At 35.9% G+C, this 16772-nt stretch overlaps 1 protein-coding gene across 3 annotated transcripts in view; it reads left to right on the top strand.

The window, feature by feature from the left end:
* Window positions 1-16772, top strand: part of LOC106661737 (delta-1-pyrroline-5-carboxylate synthase) — a 125050-nt gene that overhangs the window by 104359 nt on the left and 3919 nt on the right. For all 3 annotated transcript variants that reach the window (XM_014385309.2, XM_014385310.2, XM_014385311.2), the window contains 5 exons: window positions 4742-4879; window positions 5091-5286; window positions 5782-5903; window positions 7222-7408; window positions 16541-16636. In XM_014385309.2, the coding sequence (XP_014240795.1) occupies window positions 4742-4879; window positions 5091-5286; window positions 5782-5903; window positions 7222-7408; window positions 16541-16636 (739 nt within the window). The remainder of the gene's footprint in view (window positions 1-4741; window positions 4880-5090; window positions 5287-5781; window positions 5904-7221; window positions 7409-16540; window positions 16637-16772) is intronic.

The raw sequence follows: 16772 nt of genomic DNA, 5'->3' as shown, positions 1-16772 counted from the left end.
AATGAAGTATACTTCACTAAAGCTCTCCGTCGACATTTCAATTGTCGTCGAGAATCCAATCCGATTACACGACATTTGAAAAATGGCAAAAAGGAGGGAAAATTCAAAAGGTGCGGTTGAGATGGGAGGTTGGTGTCCGAGTGGATCGAAGTCACGATAGAGCACCGATTTAGCCGAAGGTCGTGGGTTCGAATCCAGCTCGTGACACTAACTTTCTCATTTCAACCAATATCTTACTCAAATATTAATTAATTAATTGAAAAAAGTTATTTGCTCAATCGGACCACGAAATCTAATGTATTTTAATGTTGGAACACCAAATATACATATTCTTTGGAGTCTAGCCCTAGGGAACTCTGATGGCAGTAGCCATTAATTAACACACCAGCCGCAACATCCTCAGCACTAAGTAGCATTTTTAAGTTTAAAAATTGAATTAATTAAGGTATTTTGTTGAGATGAAAAGTCAGTGTCACGAGCGGGATATTGTCCCAGTGGATCGAGGTCACGATAGCTCAAGTGGTAGAGCAGCGGCGTATCAAACCGAAGATCGTGGGTTCGAATCCCGCTCATGCCATTGACTTTTTTATCTCAACTAAAAACCACAATTAATTGTAATATAGTAATTGGTCAAGCGGACCACGAAATTAGTAAATTTAATCATATTATTAATTTAATCGAGCTTAATACAGCGAATACCTTGGTTTCCTGTTCCGATTTTTTGAGGATAGAGGACACTTATATACCAAGGAGTAAAGTGTATATAGGTGTATATACCTTATTGTACATAATACAGATAATGTTGTCCTAGCATGTGTTAAGAGTGAATGTATTTATTAGCGTGAATGTGCAGTGTGAGAGTATATGGCGGAATATTAAGTACCTCATTGATCCTAAATTAGGTTAGTTATATAACTATGTAGATGAAGAAATATTGACCACTCCACCATCATAACTGGGCGGATGGTATGAGAAAGAATGCATTTACGAATGAGTGAGAGTGATTCTAGGTACTACATGGTTTGGAGGATGAATTGACTTAGCTATTGATAGCATAACCTCGGTGACTGGACGTCCAGGGGTTGGTGATTCTCGAGGCCGGCCGGTAGTTTTTTGTAAATTAGAAAAGCTGGGATTGCCGGTGGACCGCGAGAGGTGATAAGCTCAACTAAGCATATATGTGTATGTATGAACATACATTTCCATATTGAGCGTATATAAATTCAAATCTTAAAAGTTGTTAATATAAGGATTTTTGTTTGTTATTGGTTTAATTTACTCAATTTGCTACATGTTGCATTATTTCCATTCAACACGCTTTCCCATCCTCTCTAATTAGTCAATTCTCAAAACGTAGAATAGAGGTCCTTGTACCATTGAGGAGAGAAAGCGGCTTATTTTAATATAAAAGAATGAGTCTTAAAGTTCTTCTTTCTTATTGTAAAATATAACACGTCAAAAATACATTTCTACCCCAGGCTTATCAGGGTCGAGTATACCCGAAGGGAAAGTTCACGCGTCAAAGACGTGCGCTGAATTTTAAAAGAACAAGCGTGCGATGATCGATTTAATCATGTATTATTTGACGAACAAAAGATTTTCTATTTAAATTTATCTAGATTGGTCACAGGTTGTTGTTGTTGGATAGTCAGTGTGATTTTTATTGCCGGAGTCGGGAAAAAATAAATGAGAAGGACAAACGTGCTGATTGAGGAGGGTTTTTGCCTTTCATTTGTAAATCATGGAATCAAGAGGGAAAAAGTTCAATGTGGTCGATTTGTCCTTTCCCACATAATTAATTCAAAGTGTTGAACCTAACTTCCGCTTGATGTATCCAGCCAGATAAAAGCTGCCGATAATTTAATACAGGACGGGGTGAGTCCGCCTAATCTGCTTTGCCTAATCATTACTCATGTTGTCTCCTGTATAGTACGCGTGTAATGATCGTACCATATCCAAGTTCATTTCGGTTATTAATGTAATTTATTAACTACGCCGCCCGCACTCTGACACTTAATAAAATTAATATTATCATGTACTTACGTTGAAATATTCCGGTATTATCCATCCAAGTCTTTCAATTGTTATGAAGCAATATTTAAAGAAATAAATGAACAAAACTGTCCCTAACAAGTTTGTATACCAATAGATAGGTCTACCAGATCCTATAGTGTCACACTGTTCTTTCGGTTATAGAGGTATTCACGATCTTAGTGTTAATCCTGTTAAGTCTGTTAGGTATATCGAGAAAAATGATGACTTAGACATGTAAGAATCAGCTAGTTAACATTGCTCGATCTAACAGGCCAGAGCCAATGTTAGGGGTTAGGTCGAAAATGTAGTCACATTGCTATCCGTTAGGGCGGAGCTAACCAACATGGCAGCCATGAATTTAACAGAAGATTTGTGTTTACACGTATTTTTATTCTTAAATACGCATTAATTAAATCAGACAAATACATTTCTTTAAGAAGCCTTTAAGAACTGTTTTAGCTTAGGTAGAGAAGACAATGTAGAGCCACCAAAAAGTCATAATTAATATTAGAATAAGATTCTGTTTTGGCATGTTATCAGACGGAAGATCGTCATATGGCTTATGACCATTCGCAGACGTTTCAACTGTTGGTGTGCAATGCCTGTAACCCTGTTAACTCTGCTAGATCTTGTTAGATCTGTAAGAATTGGCTAGTTAACATTGCTCGATCTAACACACCAGGGCCAATGCTAGATGTTAGGTCGAAAATGTAGTCACAGAATTTAACAGCTGTTTTTTTATTTACATGTACTTCTTAAATACGCATTAATTAAATCAGACCAGTACATTTATTTTGTTAATTTCTGACCTATTCTTATACTCTCATTGATAATAGATGTATCTATTATCTATCTAATAAAATTGTAGGCTGTTTGACGTTGGGATACAAGTTAGGCATGTCGGCACGAATTGAAGTGTGTCATTTGTTAGTACTTTTCGAGTATATAAATAACATTTTGAATGAAAGAGTTGATTAATTTTCCTTTCTTATTAACTTCTGGCATCTTACAATTTAACACAATACAAAACCATAACAAACAACAACAAGCCTTCAAGGACTGTTATAGCTTTATTTTTGGTTCTACCAATCGCCACGCGCAGCAATAACATTTAACATGCTAAGAAAAGAAGGGAACATTCACGATCTTACTGGACATTTCTCTATTCGAATTAACACGAGCGAACATCTTACAAACATCTGATCTGATGTTTCCTAATTTCAACTCAATCTGAGTCAGCGAGCGTGCCTAATTCGTCAACATTTAAGGTACTAATCATGAGCTGATTGATTATAATGGAAATTTTTACTAAATGATCAGAAAGTAAGAGAAAACTTTACTAAATTCACTAGTTTTAGTGGTCCGCTTGACCAATAATTATATTTCAATTAATTAAGGTTTTCAGTTGAGATAGAAAAGTCATTGGCACGAGCGGGATTCGAACCCACGATCTTCGGCCAGATACGCCGCTTCTCTACCACTTGAGCAATCTCTCAAGCAATATCTCACCTCGATATCTATCTCAACTAAAAACCTTAATTAATTGAAATTTATTAATTGTTCAAGCGGACCACTAAAACTAGTGAATTTAATAAGTACAAATGAAGTTTACCTTCACTAAAGCTCTCCGTGGCCATTTCATTTGTCGCCGAGAATCAAATAGATTACACGACATTTGAAAAATGGCAAAAAGGAGGGGAAATTAAAAAAAGGTAGGGTTGAGATGGGAAGTTAGTGTCCGAGTGGATCGAGGTCACGATAGCTCAAGTTGTAGAGCAGCAGTTCGTGGGTTCGAATCCCGCTCGTGACACTGACTTTTCTATCTCAACTAAAAACTTTAATTAATAGAAAACTTTACATTGAGAAAGAAAGGATCAGTAAAGCCGTACAAGAAGGATACAATTAACTTTTATCAACATAACTGCAAACCTGCCTTGATGAGTTATGGACACCCGAGTCCCTCAGGTTTCTTTATTACGTCCGACACTCTTCCCCAGCTAATTGCCAGTTGACGCTATATGCGGACAATAGCGGGTTACAGATCTGCCTATAGGCAGGATTCCATTGTTAGGAGGGTGGTAGAGGCTGTAAGTAGGGTGTCCCACTTCTGTAATCGCTGGAAACTGATAATTCAAAAATTGAAAACATATTTTTCTCTAGACCAGCCAAATTTTTAGCGAGAAAGTTAACGGTTATCAGGTTCTTCGGGCTGACAGAATTATTTATTTAGCAGTAACCGTGGATAACAAGCTTAATTTCTAAGAACAACTCAGAACAGAGGGTGGGTAGATCCTCTTCTATCGAATAAAAAAATCAATTAATATTTTTTATTCTGTTTGATAAATAATACAAAACATCTGTTTGAGAACGAGGAGAAAATATGCTTCAAAAGCAAATGAAAACAATGAATACAAAATTTTTAATTCAGGTAAATTTTTCTCTTTGAGAAATGGATTATCATAAATTCTTAAAATAATATTTTAATGTTATTAAAGGTATATATCATATTTTAAAAAATTTTCAATATCAAAATAATACAGAGTAAAGAACTTAAATTGATTTATTTTTTTAACAAAATTATTGTGAACCAATATATTTTCTAATATGTATAGGAAGGTATTGTAATTTAAGGTTTAGGTTCTGCAAGTAACAATATCATTAGCCCTCTGTTGCTTTGAGATTGTTGTAATATTTTCTTGTTAATCAGGTCGCCGCCTTGGCATTGAGTTCTGCCAACGGACTTCTGCTTAAAGGAGGAAAAGAAGCGTCCCACAGTAACAAAGCGTTGATGGAAGTCATTACTGAAGCTTTGAAGACAGTCGGAGCAGAAAATGCCATTTCTCTCGTAAGCATGAAAAAAAAAGTTATATTTCATTGCTAGATAAGTAAATGGTTTCGTCGAGTCTCCCTTTTGATCGAAACCGTAACCGTAAATCTTAATTTATATTTTCATTTTCCCAAAAATTCAATTTGCACAACAATATTTCAAGTGAATAATGATACTGCTTTTATTTGTCTGTTACTAACAAATTAGATTAAAATAATTACAATTGCAGGTGTCTACAAGGGAAGAAATCAGTGACCTGCTCAGTTTGGAGAAGCACATAGACTTGATTATCCCCAGAGGTTCGACTGAGATGGTTCGTAACATCCAGGAACAAAGCCAACACATACCGGTACTCGGGCACGCGGAAGGGATCTGCCATGTTTACGTCGACAACGAAGCCAATTTGGAGAAAGCGCTCAAAATCAGTAAGCATTGCTCATTTACATTGTCTACAAAATCTGATTGTTTCATTAACTTAATATTTTTTAAATCATGGTCCATCGTGAATGAGTAGCAGCCGATAATTTTTTAATAGAAAACCTGTATGTACCAACGCGGCAAGCTCAATTTATTTTTCTTCCTACGAAGTTCAACAAAACTCTACTGTTTGACAGATATAAACCACTCTCCCGAAGGAAAATAAATTGCTCTGTCTGTTCCAACGTGTTTGCATATCGCGGATGGTTGGAACGTTTAACCAAACTGTAGTCGTTGAACTGCAAAAGAAAAAAGGAATTAAGAAGAAAAGAAATAGCAAGTTAAGCACTCGGCAGAGATTCCGAGTTGTATGAATAGGGAAAATTACAGCTTGTAGAACTAAATAAACATTTCTTACATCGTTTAAACTCCATCGGAGAAACAAAATGTTATTTCTTATTTAATTCATCAAAATTTTATGTTAATATTATTTTATCTTCTAGTTCGCGATTCAAAATGCGACTATCCGGCCGCTTGTAATGCCATGGAAACACTTCTACTTCACGAAGACTTAATCAGCAGTGGGTTCTTCGTCGATGTTTGCAACATGTTCAAGAAAGAGAACGTAAGATATTTTGGCATGCTGACGTTTGCTTCTCCTTTCCTTCTCTTTCTCACACACTCTCTCTCTCATACTCTCTTTCTCATTCAATCACTCCTCTCTCTACTTTTCTATTCTCTACTCCACACCATTCCGTTCCACTACTCTCAACTCGTTTCCATTCCTTTCCACTCTTCTCTTCTCCTCCCATCTTNCTTTGCCAAACCTCTTCTCTACTCACCACGTCCTCCTCTCCTCCCATCTTTAATTCTTTCATCTCCTCTCCACACCTATCCTCTCTTCTGCGTTCCACTCCTCTCCTTTCCATCCTTCTCTCTCTATTCCTCTCCTCTCTTTTCCTCACCTTACCAAACCTCTCCACTTCTATGCATTCTTTTCCGCTCCACTCCTAACCAAACCACTCCACTTCTTTCCACTGCTAACCACTTCTCTACTCTTGTCCATTTCTCCACTCTCTTGTCCACTCCTCTACACTCTTTTCCGTTTCACTCCACTCCTCTCCTTTCTTCACCTTTTCAGGGCTCTTACTCCTCTCGTCCCATTTTCGATTTTCTACTTCTACCTATCCACTCTTCTCCGTTCGACTTTTCTCCGCTTCATACCTCTCCCCTTATTTCCTCTATTTGCCAAACCTCTCCACTCCTCTCATCTATTCACGTCTCCTCTCCTTTCCTCTTCTCTTCTCCACTCTCCTCTCCACGCTTTTGTGCTCTTCTCTGTTCCACACCTCTCCGCTCTTCACATTTCCTTTTTCCTTTTCAGTTGCAGACAAAATTGTGAATTGTGTACGACAATACTATATTTATCCCTATAATAAAAGAAATACATTACGCAACAGGAATTAATTCCGGATCGGGTACGGCAATAGGGGAATAAATGAAATTTTGTCGAGCATTCGCCAACATTTAATTCCTCAGGACTCTCCTAAAATTACTCTCTTTGTAGTGTTCAACGACGTATGATTTCTCCGAATAACATTTTAACACTTTTACAAAAACGTTTATTAACTCATGTTGAAGACATTACCCAAAGCCAAACGCTCAACAGAGAATTGAGTTTTTCTACTTGTACGTCTCACGCAGAATCCTTATTTTTAATAAATTAAAACCTAACCCAAGCCATCCCCAAAACTATGTTAAATTTTACAGCTTCCGTTTTTTTACTTCACTTTTACCAAAATCCGTGGACTAATTATCGGCCTTCTTTGCTATCAGAGCTCAACTGGATCTTTACGAGATGTATTACATACAACGAAAATATTTTATGAATAACATTAAACATTAGAAGACCGTCAAAAACAAAACTTTTTTAAATGTTACAGGTAACAGTTTATTCTGGGCCAAATTTGGCAGCAAAGTTAACATTTGGACCGCCGGAGGCCAAGTCCATGAGGGCGGAGTACGGAGCCCTCGAGTGCGCCATCGAAGTAGTCAGCGGCGTCCAAGAAGCAGTCGATCACATCTCACAATTCGGCAGCGGTCACACTGAAGTCATTGTTACCGAAAACAGTAAGTACAATGAATTGTTTTAAAGTTTTAAAAAATACTTCGTGCCCAAGTTGTTTCGTTCCTGAAACAGATTTCATTCCATTTTAATCAACCACTTGACGTACTTCAATTCTAGTTTTACTTATGGTTAAGCGATTTTTAATTAATTGTTAATAACTTATGTATACTTCTGTTCCTGTTATTACATCTTCTCAAAATAGGATTCCAGTCTTGATTATGCGAGGAAATAGAACGAGTCCAATCAGATTATCGGGCATACTCTCGAAACCTTGTCCTTTATCTGCAGGTAGCAAATTTAGTTTTTGCTCAGATACCTTCATTCGTATAATCTCATAAACAAAAAAAATAGTATCCCGGTACAGTCGATCAATGAAAGAATCTTTCACAAAGTTCCAAACAAATCGATGTTTTAATTATAACGTTTGTATATTGAAATTCGTTTCATGATTATTATATGTCATTAATCAAACGTTAAGTCTAAGGTTATCATCATTCAAATGATTGCTTAACTCCACCTTGAGGAATATCAAGAACTCTTGGGGAGTGAATGTGCCCAGGCATCTATGTTTGCGATGAAGATGTATGTATCCGATGTTTTGTGTCTTTTCTGATTTGACATGGGGTAGGAAGAGAAGCTGGTATTTTAAGATATCTACTTAGTTTTTATATAAAAACAGAGAGTCAGTGAGAGTTCGAGACGCTCAAATGGGTGCAGGTTGAAAAGTACGTGTTAAAACCAGAAAAAGAAGTACAAACACTCAGAGGGCCGGCGATGTCCTCAGCTGTTTGTCGACCGCTAAACTTTCCACATTGCTATTATTATTAGATATCGATTGTCCTCTTTAATTTTGGTTTCTCCTATCACGAGCTCCGATTTCTAAGAAACCACCAACTCAGGAGACGTGCATGGACTTTCCATTACAAAGCTCTTCCTATATTCGTAACATAATATCATTACCAGGTAGATTAAACCAACAACTTCGGCCAGATATTTCAAATATTCCTCTCATATTTTTCCTCAACAATCATTTCACATGGGATGGATTCCAAGGGGTCTTACACGTTTTCCCAAGAGTGCCATTTAAAAACGATGTTCCAACTAATCCTTCAGTCGTCAGTCAAAAAACTGGTTTTGCTTTACCATTGAGAATTGAATCAATTGTATTCGCAATAACAGAACTTATTTTGATACATAGTTATTTTGAAATCCTGATAAAGAACCTCTGTCCTAATAAAAACACGTGTTTTTTGTACATAAAACTAATCAACATTATGTATTTTTAAATTATAACTGAGTTACTTTCATATCGTTTTTGTTATGATTTCGCAGAATATCTTAAACTATTTCTGAAGCATAATCATTCGCTTTTTTCGGGACTAAACTAAATACATATTGTTCTGTTCAGTGGCGGCTCAAGGGGGGGGGGTGTAAAAGGGGAATTACAATCCCCCCCCCAGAAAATGTTATCTGTTATGTGTTTTAGTTTAGCCTTAATTAAGCGAAGAGGCTTATATTTCAGAATTATAAAACCTTGATCTCTTACCTCTGTTAAACCTTTTAAATTAAATAAATTTAAATTAACACCTTTAAAATTAAATCAGTTTCCTTTTAACTGGTCACGCTTTGGCTTTTTTGCCTCCCGGTTCGATACTTCGATCACTCGATTTGATATCAAGAAATCTGTAAATTGATGTTTAATTTTAGGTAAATTTCTTTCAAACATCTAGCGCTTTCTACCGGCCGCATTTTTGATCCCATTGCAATGAAATTTAGCAGGGTGGTAAAAAATCCTATAAGGATGGTTGAGATTGGGGGCCGCGGTACCGGAGTGGTTAGCGTGAGAGACTCTCGGCTCGTAGACCCCGCGGTCGTGGGTTCAGTTCCCGCCGTCGCCTCTGGCCTTTTTTTTCACGATACCCTTCTCCCCCCCCAAAAAAAAAACGAATACGCATAACATATTGTCTGTCATTGCCTAATATACATAGAACATAAAGCCATTAAAAAATAAAAAAAATGGTTGAGATTGTTTTTCAGCCAAATCGTCTGGTGATCGCAGAGTTATAGGCGATTAAAATCAAAAATTCAATCAATATTTTAGCCATTTTTGCGTTTTCTCCCGAACAACATCTCTGTTTGTTTAACTGAATTCCCTCCGAGCTACGCCCCTCATTTGGATTTTCACGTTTTTGGTACGGATTTTAGGCTGGATTCTTCCTCTAATTTTTAAGCTCGGTTTGGCTCAAATCCAAGGATTTTAAATGTTAACATAATTTTTAATCGGATTTTTTCTCAAATACGACATTTTCAAACCTAATTTCTTTGGTTTATAAGATCAAATTAATTTCTTTTTTATAATAAAATGAAACGTAGACTTTTTTTAATTTTGGTTACAGATATACCATGATTGCTTTTAAATTAACAAAGAAATCACGGTAAAAAGCGAAAGTCCTTAAAATAGTATATATTAAATTCACTAATGTCGTGGTCCGCTTGACCAATTAATATATTATAATTAATTAAGGTTTTTATTTGAGATAAAAAAGTCATTGGCACGAGCGGGATTCGAACCCACGATCTTCGGCTTGATACGCCGCTGCTCTACCACTTGAGCTATCGTGACCTCGATCCACTCGGACATTTTCTTCCTATCTCAACCGCACCTTATCAAGCCGAAGATCGTGGGTTCGAATCCCGCTCGTGCCATTGACTTTTTATCTCAACTAAAAACCTTAATTAATTATAATAGTATATATTGTTAATAAATATGCCGTGGCCATTACACGTCTTTTTCCGAAAATCTCACAATGTTACCAAAAAGTAATACTGAAGTAACGCGAGAAAATAATTAATTAAATATCATAAATAAAATTTCAAATTAGGTAGTTAACCAGTAAACCATTATTTCATTTTCATTATTTTGAATGGTCTAGGAAAAACCTGGCCCGAATCTAATTTAATTTAACGCCAGCTATTAATAAGAAACAAAAACAGTTGATTAATTTTTTATCCTATTGCAATATGTTTATGATGTTATGTTTCCTATAAAATAAATAATAACATATACCCATTATTTTCAAATTGTTCTATAATTTTTAAAGTAGCAAATTTTTAGCACTGCTAGATTGATTTCTCAAATAAAAGAAGTCTACTTCTCACACATTACTGCCATGAAGGTTTATTTAGTCCGTTTATGTTTTGTGCTAAAAAGTTACATTGCAGACTGATTTTTTTTTGATTAGACATGTCCTTCCGACTCGATCTCTCGATGTGTTAACCATTAAGTTGGTGATTAATTTTCTATATTTGTTAATGTTGGTGACTAAAAACATTTAAATTGCAGACTTTGAGGGATAACATTTTGAAAATATATGAAAAATATGTTCCTTTTTGAAATTAAAGTATTGAAACTATTAAATCGTGTTATTTTTCCCTTTGAAGTAGGAGAAAGTATTGCATTGGGGCGAAAAACGTTGTGTAGAATTTTCTCTCGATTGGCACGTTTTTAGGTCTTCTGTGCCTTAAAAAATCCAAATTTTACCCCCCATCACCGATGACCAACCTGGATCCGCCCTTGGTTCTGTTTGAAAGAATTGCTGAGACATTCATAACAAATATGAACTTTTGAAATTAAAATCTTTCAATTATTTTTAAAGCTAAGTATAACATTACAAAAATTGCAGCTATTTTTCTTTCTTCAATATTCATGGAATATATTTAAAAAAGCGTAGGGTTCAACCTCCCCTAAATTAACTAAACAATCAAAATCCCTCAATAACCGTTTTGGCCCATTGGCGAATCGCCGGCATAAAATTAAGTTAAACATTATACTAATTAGTTTAATGTTTTCCTTTTTCGAAAACGATTGGATGGAGAATATTAGGAAAGGGGGGGGGGAATGAGAGAGTGCTTGGTCATTATAAGAGAAGTGATAACTTGTTGAAAGCTTAGTGGAGACTTGGCTTATTTCCCAAGGGGGACTAACGATGTTATACTATGTCTTGACCTTCCATATTGCAACCGAGTTCTAACATTTAACCACCTTATCTCAACAGAATATTAACAGTCGGCTAAAAATTAAATGGTCAACCCATGATAAACACAAACTTTAGTATGTCCTTTCCTACCAAGTATTTCATTACTCACATGAACTGTGGTGGTATTCTTGTAGTGTCATATGATTTTTTTGTTTATTTGTTCATCATGCTCCACTACATTAAGCATTACATGAATTAAACATAATGAAAATAACCTAATTAAAAATTACAAAGCATATTTACAATATAAAAATAAAGTAATACTACTGATCCTTTTTTTTCGCTCAGTATTATATTAATTTCTAATAATTATTAACACAATTAAATTACCTTAATTTTTTTTTAACTGTTCAATATTAATTACAATTATGTGTTAATTATTATTCGGAGATCGTGAGATGCGGTCTGGTGTGACGTAGGTTTTAGAAATACATTTTGTTTGTCGTGCCAACGTTTCGATCTTTATTGAGATCATCTTCAGTGCGTGGCATTTATAAACATTGTTTGAATTTTACAAATACATGTAGGATGTGAAAAGAACATCCTAAAAAACACAAAAAATACATCCTATATGTATTTGTAAAATTCAAACAATGTTTATAAATCCCAGTCTCTGAAGATGATCTCTATAAAGATCGAAACGTTGGCACGATAAAGAAAATGTTTTTCTAAAACCTACCGCACACCAGACCGCATCTCACGATTACGAATAATCATTGATTAACGTCACTAAACACCACACATATGTGTTAATTATTCATGAACGCCATTATTCCCGATACCAACTTCATAAAATACGGTAGCATTTCGGTCTCTAAAAAGTATGACTTAGTTGGAGGCGGCTAATGTAAGCCCCGGGTCACTATGTGTGTAACAACGAAAGCCTGGCAGTCATCACTCCATCGCACTCCAGAAGAAGGTTATCCACTGTTTGAGGAGGCGACCGACTGCAAGATCAAGCTGGGTCGGGGATAATATTAAAGCGAAAAAGATACTCCTCCAATTTTCCATGTCCTTTCAGTATTTGAGTAAGCCTTTAGTCCATTCGCAGGTGGCTTTTTTATAAGCGGCTTAAGACCGATGGAAAGAATTCCCTGGTCAGTCATCCCTGGATAGAGTTACACCAAATTTCTTCCCATCTAGCCAAGCTGCGTTGATTCAGGCATCTCTTAACTGCATATAGATGGACCTTTGAATATGCAAAATGCAATTCGTTTTGGGAAGCAGCCTTAGCCATTTGGTCAGCGATCTCATTTCCCGCCCTGACCCGTGAGAATGAGACTGTACGACTCTTCTCAATCCGCTTTAGGTTACTTCCTATGTCTTCTATTAGGGTCAGACGTATTTTGGTGTTCAGCAGCGAGTCAATGGTGATTCTACTGTCAGTAGCTATTCTTATTTTTTGTACATTTTTAGACTGACTATCTACCCACTCTAGTGCTTTCACTATTAGCCAGTTGTTCAGCCTGGTTGTTAGAGGCCACTCAACCTATTCAAAAATCTGCACGTTCCCACTGAAGAATATGAAATATTTGTTTTCTAGGCTCTGAAGATGATCCGAATAATGGTTGAAACGTCGGTAAAAAATTAAAAAAGTGTTTGCCTTTTTTAAAAAAATTTTTATTGGCCATTCTTAAAGACTTCGACTTCGTTATTGAAAACCGATCACTAAAAAAACACGCATTATCAAAAATATTACAGCTACTAATGAAGGCACCTCTTCAGAATTTTTACTATAACTATTGTATCTTTATTTATTTTTTACCCCTATAATATTTTCTAATGAAATCATTTTTTATTTCAAACAAATTGCAGCCTAATAAGTGGTACTTGCATAAGTGGTAGCCTCTAAAGCAGTATAAAACTTGAAATCACATAATTTTTGCTTTAAATAAACTTTTTAACTAAGATGTTTTCACTTCTACAAATAGAATCCATTTTCTGGATGCTGCCTCGCAACGACATTTACCTCTATAAGTGGGATACACATTGCGATGAATATTTGAAGGTGTAGATTGTAACTAGCTGCACGATTGCAAATAGTTTTAACCAAGGTTGGGTTTGAGCTCGAAAACACGATTGACACGATGTGCCAATGGAATCTGAAAGGGATATTTTCGGACTACAGCCACAGAATTGGTAAAAAGCGTTGGGTGATACCAATGAGAAGCTGACAACATTTGAACAGTATGTTCTCATACACGATGAAATTGTAAAAGCAGGAGAACAAAATGATATAGAAATCTTTGAAGAATCTAAATCGTCAGATGACAATGAAAATTTGAACAATGCAGACGACAAAAAAGATGCGGAAAATTTAGAGAGGCTATCAGAAACCAAAAATTATGCAATAAATTGGTTGAACAGTTGCAAACCTTTTTCGAAATGACTAAAGAAACTGAGGATTAAATATTCGATAAATTGGATGATACAGAAAAAAATAATGAAGTTTCAAAGTGAAGTACAGAAAAAATCAATGATTACTTTCATTAATATGATAATTGTATTTAGTTTTATTACCACCTTTTTAGAGAGAGAGTTTAGTTTACCACCTTGGATAACTGAAATATCTATTTAACTGGAATTGAAATCCTGCCAAGAGATTCCACTTATCTAGCTTCGACGCATTTAATTGGTTATTTTTTACAAGTTCAACTCACATATCACACAAAACAATGTACCACTGTCGCTTCTAATGACTATACAAATTCAAACAAATAAATACATTCACTCTCAATTATACAAAGACATAAGACGAAATATCGATAAATGACATATTTTTCCTAAAAAAATCAGAACAGGAGAACGAAAGACCGCTACCGTGTTCGAGCGCAATTCACTTATCAGATGGTATTTCTACACGCTCTCTATACGGAGCCAAGAAACGGCACTTTTCAATTAAGTTGACCATATCGAGCAACCTATGACGGGTATACACGCGTGCTTTGGTTTAATAGTTAAAAGTCTCGCACGTCATATTCTTAATCGGCTTAAAATGGGAGGAGGATATTTCCTCTTCTGCGATCCAGAACTTTGGACGGCCATCTATCGACCGCACAGTGATTTGATACGTAGAAGCTTCTATGCCGATCGGCCTAAGCTCCTATTTTCTTTTGAATTTCATTGTCGTAGGGCTTGATTGCGGTGGTCACGTCCTGTGGTTTGACAATTGAAACTTAATCATTCTTATTTTTATTTAATTAGTACACGTTAAAAGCTTTCATATTAATCAACTTTGGTTAAAAAATTTACATAACCTAACTACTCACATGGCTAGTACAAATTGAATTTATAAAATATAATATATTTTAATTAATTAATCCTTTTATGTACGGTTTTGGTTGAAATGAAAAAGCTAGTGCCACGAGCGGGATTCGAACCCACGATCTTCGGCTAGATACGCCGCTGCTCTACCACTTGAGCTATCGTGAATTCGTTCCACTCGGACACCAACTCCCCATCTCAACCTACAACCTTTCGAATTTTCCCTCCTTTTGGACATTTTTCATCATATATTATTACTGAAAAGTCACAAAATCAATTATTAATTATTCGTGAATGCTAAGTTTCGAAACTTGTTAGAGTCTATACTTTTATTAATTGAAAATGAATGAATGAAAAAGTACTTTATTAGATAAACAAAAGAGAGTAAAAGAAAAAAATTGTACATAACCAAAAAGCACATAACGACAATTGTTATCAACCGTCTGCCGGAGTCGGATTATAAATTTTTAATAAACAAGGAACACATTTCTTCTTAAGGAATAAACAAAAGAAAGAGAGAAAAAACTATATAAGTAAACTAAAATAACAACATATTTATTTATGCACATATAAATAACCAGTGTGTCTCTGATATATACAGTAAACTTTAATAATTGAAATAAAAAACAAGCATTTTTCTGTAGTTCGAGGCTTCCATCGCAAACTTTACCAGATTTAAAGACTCTCTCGTCAACGTGGGCAAGCCTATATGCCGTGCTCGGAATTCCGCGAAAACTGGGCATTCTGCTAGAAAATGAAAACAATCTTCTCGGGCCTGCCTGTTGTAGAGAGAGAACCTATTGGAACTATTGACTCTTGTGGGGTTATAATTAAGGTACAGTAACTCGTACCTAATTTTGAAAAACCACCGAGCTAGCGGAATGGACGGAATTTTAGAATTTTGCGCTATGTTCAAGAAAGGTTACTGGTATTAAGGTCCTTATACAGCAAAAACCTAGAAGAATTTTGAGCATGAAGGAGACATTTCACTCTGTGAGAAGTGCGGATATTGTTAATTAATTTTGAGTGTAAAAGTGGCCACTCTTTGAAATTGTCCAGGGTAAAATTGTCATTCAGCTGAAATTGTTGAGCCAAGTTATTCCAGGAAGAGAACCTTATGACCTTATGATTTCCAGCGCTGTATTCTTAGGAAGGCGGTAGTTAGGAAGGTTTAGAACCCTGCAGACATAGGAAGTATGTAAATGTTATGTAAATTGAAACAAAAGTTCAGCTGAGGTCTCGAGGTAGATCATGCAGTTAGGCGTGAAAGAAGGGAGGTGATAAATTTTACGGATAAAATAGCGTTGTAGGGATTCAATTGTTTTATAGCTCTGGAAACCCCAAGCCTGGGAAGCATAGGACACAATCGAGCGGCAAACAGCCAAAAACAGCTTGTATTTGCTGCACACCGGGACAAGATTTTTGGAAGTGAATTTAGCCCAAATTGAATTCAATGCACATTTTGCAATATGAGTTTTTCGCTTGAGATGACCATTGAGTGAAAGTTTAGGGGTGAGAATTAGGCCCAAATATTTATACTCACTGACTGTTTCCATGCGAGAGCCTTTAAAATACCAGCGTTCATTAGCCGCAAGCCTGCCTCCCCTACGAAAAACCATAATTTTGGATTTGTTTAGGTTGACCGAAAGATTCCATTTATTACAGTAAGTCTCTAAGGCATTAATATTTTTTTGCAGTGTAACCGGTGAGTCTGTTTTATTAATTACACCGTCTTTGTATTTTAAAAACTTACGTAACCATTCACGTGGTTGGCACAAAAATTGTATACATGGAATATTAAATTATATAATATAATTTTGCCTTGCTTTTCAGAGGAGAAGGCTGCGACTTTCCAGAGGGACGTGGACTCTGCCTGCGTCTTCCACAACGCCAGCTCCCGCTTCGCCGACGGCTTCAGATTTGGCCTAGGTAATTTCTCTGAGTATAGACAACGCATTTTAACCGATAAATGACTACTCGGGCTTTGATGATTTAATTTTCGAGTTTCTCTTTAAACATCAAGAAGGGATGGACAGTAGGAAACGATTTTAATGAAGAAAAATGA

The sequence above is a fragment of the Cimex lectularius genome, unplaced genomic scaffold (genome assembly GCF_000648675.2).
Source record: "Cimex lectularius strain Harlan isolate CLEC.00 unplaced genomic scaffold, Clec_2.1 scaffold57, whole genome shotgun sequence".
Taxonomy (NCBI): Eukaryota; Metazoa; Arthropoda; class Insecta; order Hemiptera; family Cimicidae; genus Cimex; species Cimex lectularius.
Note: the sequence above shows the minus strand (reverse complement) of the source record. Positions and strands in the feature narration are given on the sequence as shown.